The sequence below is a fragment of the Arachis ipaensis genome, chromosome B05 (genome assembly GCF_000816755.2).
Source record: "Arachis ipaensis cultivar K30076 chromosome B05, Araip1.1, whole genome shotgun sequence".
Classification (NCBI taxonomy): domain Eukaryota; kingdom Viridiplantae; phylum Streptophyta; class Magnoliopsida; order Fabales; family Fabaceae; genus Arachis; species Arachis ipaensis.
The window spans coordinates 15,079,837-15,085,670 of NC_029789.2; the positions used below are offsets into that span (position 1 = coordinate 15,079,837).

At 32.7% G+C, this 5,834-nt stretch overlaps 1 protein-coding gene across 2 annotated transcripts; it reads right to left on the reverse strand.

Annotated features, from left to right (window-relative positions):
- LOC107643059 (transcription factor MYB3R-3) lies at positions 1,635–4,218 on the reverse strand. 2 transcript variants are annotated; one of them, XM_016346603.2, is made up of 8 exons: positions 4,095–4,218; positions 3,801–3,971; positions 3,673–3,712; positions 3,499–3,556; positions 3,308–3,402; positions 3,091–3,194; positions 2,652–2,780; positions 1,635–2,523 (listed from the first exon to the last, which is right to left on the reverse strand). In XM_016346603.2, the coding sequence occupies exons 2-8, from the start codon at positions 3,938–3,940 to the stop codon at positions 1,905–1,907; spliced, it is 1,185 nt and encodes a 394-aa protein (XP_016202089.1). In that variant the 5' UTR covers positions 3,941–3,971; positions 4,095–4,218; the 3' UTR covers positions 1,635–1,904. The 2 variants fall into 2 exon arrangements, with proteins under 2 accessions (XP_016202089.1, XP_016202091.1); XM_016346605.2 differs by lacking the exon at positions 4,095–4,218 and having other exon boundaries at positions 2,667–2,780; positions 3,801–4,080.

The window sequence follows — 5,834 nt, forward strand, 5'->3', positions numbered from 1 at the left end:
TTTTGATTATATAAAATATTTAAAATATTTATTTTAATAATTAATAATATATATTATTTTTAAATTTATTTCAAGAATATATATTTAAAATAAGACTCGTTGACACATGATAGTATTTAGGTGCATTTAATTTTTTTTCTATTAAATCACCATTAAACACAAAAAAAAAACATATATATCAAATGAGTGTCAGTAAATATTATGTTTAAAATGTGTCTGATATACATATAACTGATAAAAAAGTATCCATATTTAATAGTTTGTTATTTTGTAATACATAAAATCTAAGGTCCTTGCCTATAAGTAGGGGTGGCAACATATACCTTACTCGCGGATATCTAACCTGACCGTACCCGGCCGAGTAGGGTTGTCAACCCGATCCACAATGCGTAGGTAGGGTGCGGGTAGAGTTTTCGTGCGGGTCGGGTAGGGCACGGGTTGTGTCTCAACCCTATCCGACCAACCCGCACCCTATATAGGTATATGTTATATACTTATATAAAAATATGTTTTAAGTGGATGTTGAACTAAAGACCTCTTACTAAATGTAAAAGATCTTTAGTCTAACTAAATGTAAAAGATTCTTAATCATTAAAAGAAGACCATTAATTGATAATTTAATATATTTTTTTTACATAAAAGTTAGTTTTATTTTAAATTATCATCAAGTTATATAATAATATTACATTTTTTTTTATAATCCAAAAATAGAATTGAATACCCACAGATTAAGAATGAGTAGGATTAAGGTTAAGATATTCTCAACTTGTAGATAGAATAAAATTGAGTTTATATAAAAATTTCAACCCACTAATAAAATTAGAATTAATTCCAAATCCTACCCTATCCATTGTCGTCTTTACCTGTAAGGCCGGAAGCTAACCTAGGAGGCTAGGACCTTGAATTGGCCACAAACATTTTGAAATATCAATCACTCTTCAACTGCGCATCATTGGTTGACCAAAATACACTTGTACCAATTATACTATTGTTATGCATCCAGTAAATTAAATTAAACTGTTATTATCTAACAAATATAATTATATTGTGTTTGTTCAGAAGGATATAATACCATTGTCCATCAACTAAACGAGATAATCTCGTCTTTCAATGGATTGTGCCTTTTGTTTCTTCCATTATTTTCTTTCAAAAAACGTTTCGTTTTGCTTTTTTTAGAGTTCTGTTAAGGAGTCAATAAAATATTTGTACAATGTATATAATAAACTATTTATTTGATTCAATATAAGTTAAAAAATAAACATCACCTATATTATTAAAATAATCATTCAGATACTAAGGATAATAAACATCTCATGTCATAAAATCACTCATCTCAAAATATGAGTTAAATAATGAACATCACACACACTATCAGAATAACCAATTATCGAACTGACTTTTCGGATCTAGAGCTTTAATACTATGTCATAAAACCATTCATCCTAAAAATTAACACTAATGATTATATCTCTAATACTACCTTAAACCTCTATTGTACATATTATACAACTATTTTATTAACTTCCTATACTTCCTCTTTTTAAGTCCTCTTTTTTTTATCATTATTTAAGGGGAAGGCGGCGGAAAAACGTAGCCGGTGATGAGATAGAGAAACAAGAAAATGGCTAAAATGGGACAAGCATAATGGATCATAGCGCGTGTTCTCTCTTTCATATAAGGTGAAGCCCAACAAGAAAAGCTGCGAAGTAAAGCACAAAAGTTTAGGCCCGGATATTGGCAATTCAAGCACGTGCAAGTTTCCTTTGACCAAAGAAAAGGAAGGTAAAAACTAAAACGAAAGGAAGGTTCAACTCTCTATGAACCAAAAAGGGTAACTCGCTTTCGGTAAACCTTGGGAAAGGTTACATTTACATGGCAACATTACAACTTCCAAGCATATTCCATCATTCCATGTATCCTTCTAGAGATTTAGCTATGGCTTTAGTGTTTGGTGTAGTAATAATGGATGGAATAAACTCCCGGCTCAATTTTAAATTTTGTAAAGTAATAACACGTTCGTCTTCAGGAGTTTGGGCACACTCAGCCTTGGTGGGAGTTCGTTTCCTAATAATAGATGGAATATTCTCATAGGTCATCGCTAAGCTTCTTAGTACACGTTCTGGACTTTGTTCAAACATTGTGGGAGTATCTCTGCTGTCATTATTGTCCCCACATCCTATGTCGTTACTCATGTCATCTGCATTATGGCACGTACTGTTGATTTTGTTGTTGCTTCCATTTCCAACTTGGTCTCTCTTAGCATCTGAGGAAGAAACTTTCTGTCGTTTGGGAGATTTACTGGACTTTTGAAGAACCAAGTGTGTTGGGAAGTTGTCAACCCTGTGCTTCGAATCCATTTCATTGAAACTATGGCTATCTACTTTAACTGAAACATGAGCTGGCACTATTGGAGATGTGCGAAAACTGGAAGTAGCAACATTTAGGTCAAAACCAAGATGTGAAGATGCATCCCCTTTCTTTTTCATTGAGCGGTTCCAATGATTTTTAATGGCGTTGTCAGACCTGATTCACCCAAGGACAAAAACAGTGAGAATCCAGGTCTTAAATATTAAGGCATGTTTTGAAAATTGAAGCATGTAATGTCAGAATCCAGGTCAAAAGCTTGCATAATTGTGTCAGGTAAGTAATACCTTCCAGGAAGATACCTTGCAATCATTGCCCACTTACTACCATATATTTGGTGATAGTGAGCAAGTGCCAATTCCTCTTCCTCCGTCCATGCATCTTTCTTTATAGCTGGATCAAGATTATTGTGCCACCTGAAATTAAAGTTGATAACTTGTTAGTTCATCTAATGCATCATATTTTACAGTAACATGCATGCATACAAGGATCTGCCAAATAATTTTTTGCCAATACAAAAAGCTAAGTTATGTAACACATGTATACAACATAATGCAACCAACTCAAAATATCCCCTTAATGAGTCATCTAGAGTTAGACACAAATCACAGAAATCTTACAATTAGGCAGAAGTAAAGTATTACATAAATTAAGAAAAGAGCACAAATCCACAATATGAATAAAAATGGACAAATTATACAACAAATAAGGTCTAATATCGGCTACCTCTCTCGGCATTGCTTCCCAATTCGACCCGGTAAGAATTTTGCAAGTTCGGCCCATCTCTTCAAACCATACTTTCTTACTAGCTCAGTGAGGCGATCATCCTCCTAACAAGTTGAATGTACAAGAAGACCGCAATAACGATCAACATCTCCACTAACAGAAATGAGTACAATTCAAAATTACACCAACAGTAGTAAGTAGTAACATAGAAGTGCACCTCCTTTGTCCAATAACCCTTCACAAGATCAGGATCCAAAACTTTTTGCCAGCGATGTAAGCATTGGACTTCAGTTCGCCCTGGAAGATACGCAGCTGCAAAAGACCAATTTTAAATATTTAACTACCTATGCATTTTAATTTCAAACTGGAGGAGCATATTCCTTTAATATTAAAATCACTTTGACATACCTATTTTCTTCCAATTCCTAGCTTCATGCTTCTTGACTATCTGAATCAAAAGGTTGTCCTGTTTGTCAGAAACAGGCAAATCGTTAAGTATCGGAAGAATACCGAAGAAGAATTGCAGAGACATAGAGTACTTCAAAAATGAGAATAATATAAGGAGTTAAATGAGTCAAGTACCTCTTCCTCTGACCAGCGTCTAGCTTCAGCCTTGCTACTCCTTTTTTTTTTGGGGAAAAAAAAGTAAGCAATTATTTATTTATTGTTATATTGAGATGAACATAGAGGCATAGAGCAAAGTAGCTTACCCTGAAACAGGGGTGGATTTCAGAAGAGTGGCATCACAGTTGCAATTTGAAGAAGAAAGGCATAAATGGACTCCATCTCCTTCAGATGAATCAAATTCAAAACTCAACTCCTCGAGCTCCGTCTCAACCTCCAACATCATATCACACTTTTTTTTGTAAATCACATCCAATCTTCACACACAAACGATTAATACTGAGACAAGTGATAGTCACTAGTGAGAGCAGTGGAATATGAAACGAAACAACTGGGTTGAGTGGTTTTAACTGCCACTCATTTCACTGTTAAGTACGCACAAGCAGCTTGCCTTGGAAGCCAAAGAGTGACACTGAAGACTGAACGGAAGCTTCTTTTCTTTTATTTCTTTAAAAATTTATTATTATTGGAAAATTGGAACGGCTTGCCCCGCACTCTTTGTGGTTTTTTTTCCCCCTAAAGTCAGAGGCTTTCTTCGCAAACCTATTCTGGATATATTATGCTATTTGGGCCTCAGTGTCATTGAGATAATATAAGCCCATTACCATAACCCATCCTCCTTATTATGGGCCTCCATCATATGACCCAAAATATATCTTCCCCGCAAAGTTATGAACTTATGGTGAACACAGTAAATATTCGACGGAAAATAAAACGGAGAGTTTAATTAAATTTTTAATATAATATATGCTAATATTTTAATTATTATAAAATGTTTTTCTATGAATAGTAGCCGAAATTTCTAAATTACACTCAAGGAGAAACTATCGAGGGTGTGCTTAGTAAATGCGTTGGAAAAGATAAAAGTATATTTAAATTTTTTTTATCGTTATTTTTTTGTTTTTGGTAACTTTTTTTTTTTAACGCTAAACGTAGAAGTGATCTTAAAAATAAGTTCGTTCACTTAAAGCAAAAAATTATAATTTCTGTGTTTATGTTTTTTTTTGTTGTGACTAACGTGTATTTACGTTTACTAGTTCCATAAGAATTCAGATTTGTTTCAAANAATTTAATATAAAATTGTCAAATATAAATTATGTTGATACAAACTCACTTCTAATTAAAAGTAATTCTATAAAATCACTTTCTTTCAGATTTCAATTGATAAACGCCAATCTAAACACATACTAAATAATCAGAATCCAACATTTCCCGAAACTAGAAGGATCTTCAAAAACCAACCATTCAAGATAGATGAATTACAAGGTTTATAATAAAAATTCAAGACTTTCGCTGTGCACAATTGACTTTAAACAAATGAAATGAGTTATATTCAACATTTGTTTTTCTTCAACTCTTCCTAAGATTAAAAATATGACTTCTGAGTTGTGACTTTGGGTTTTCATTTTTAATTCTTTTTTCTTTTTTCACCGTCTTTCCATAAATTAATTTAATGAAAATGAAAACGACATTGCCTCGCGTCATACCAGACCCTGTCCAACAATTACGTGCTTCGTATGAATTCAACTTTGTTGCGACCTGGTCCAACGTTGAAAAACACAGCAATATTTATCTTTGATATAATTCCTTTAATAGAAATACTATTAGTTCAAATTTGTTTTCTAATTAATTCATGATATAACAGAATATATCCAAAAATTTCATCCCTAAGATTTGATCTCAGCTCCTGTTAGTTGTTGCATCTCTTATTTTAGTATTTTACTGAATGTTAATACGAGGGGTCCGAAACTACTTTCTTATGCAACTTATATACGCGTTTTCTATTGACTCTAATGTTAGTTTATTACGTTAATAAGTTGATCATGCATAGATATAGCAAGTTATCAAAATAATTACATAGATATAGGTTGCTTAAATTGACGCGTTACCATGTGGTCATCGCTCCTAATTCATGTAAGCCTAATGTACATGTCAATGAAAACTCAATAACATATCCGTTTTCTTTTTTAATTTGTTTGCACAATGCAAAATAATATTTATCAATGTCACCTTCTGAGACGGTATAATTGAAATTAATTAACAAAAAAAATACAATAAGAGACATTTTTCAAAATCAAAGGAGAGATGAGAAAAAAAAAAAAAAAACTCTAATAATAATG

Coding starts and splice junctions, on each gene's coding strand:
- LOC107643059 (XM_016346603.2), bottom strand. CDS start 3,940: ATGATGTTGGAGGTTGAGACGGAGCTCGAGGAGTTGAGTTTTGAATTT. Junction 3,195..3,307: donor AGGGTTATTGGACAAAGGAG/GTGCACTTCTAT, acceptor TCAACTTGTTAG/GAGGATGATCGCCTCACTGA. Junction 2,524..2,651: donor GCAAGGTATCTTCCTGGAAG/GTATTACTTACC, acceptor TGGGTGAATCAG/GTCTGACAACGCCATTAAAA.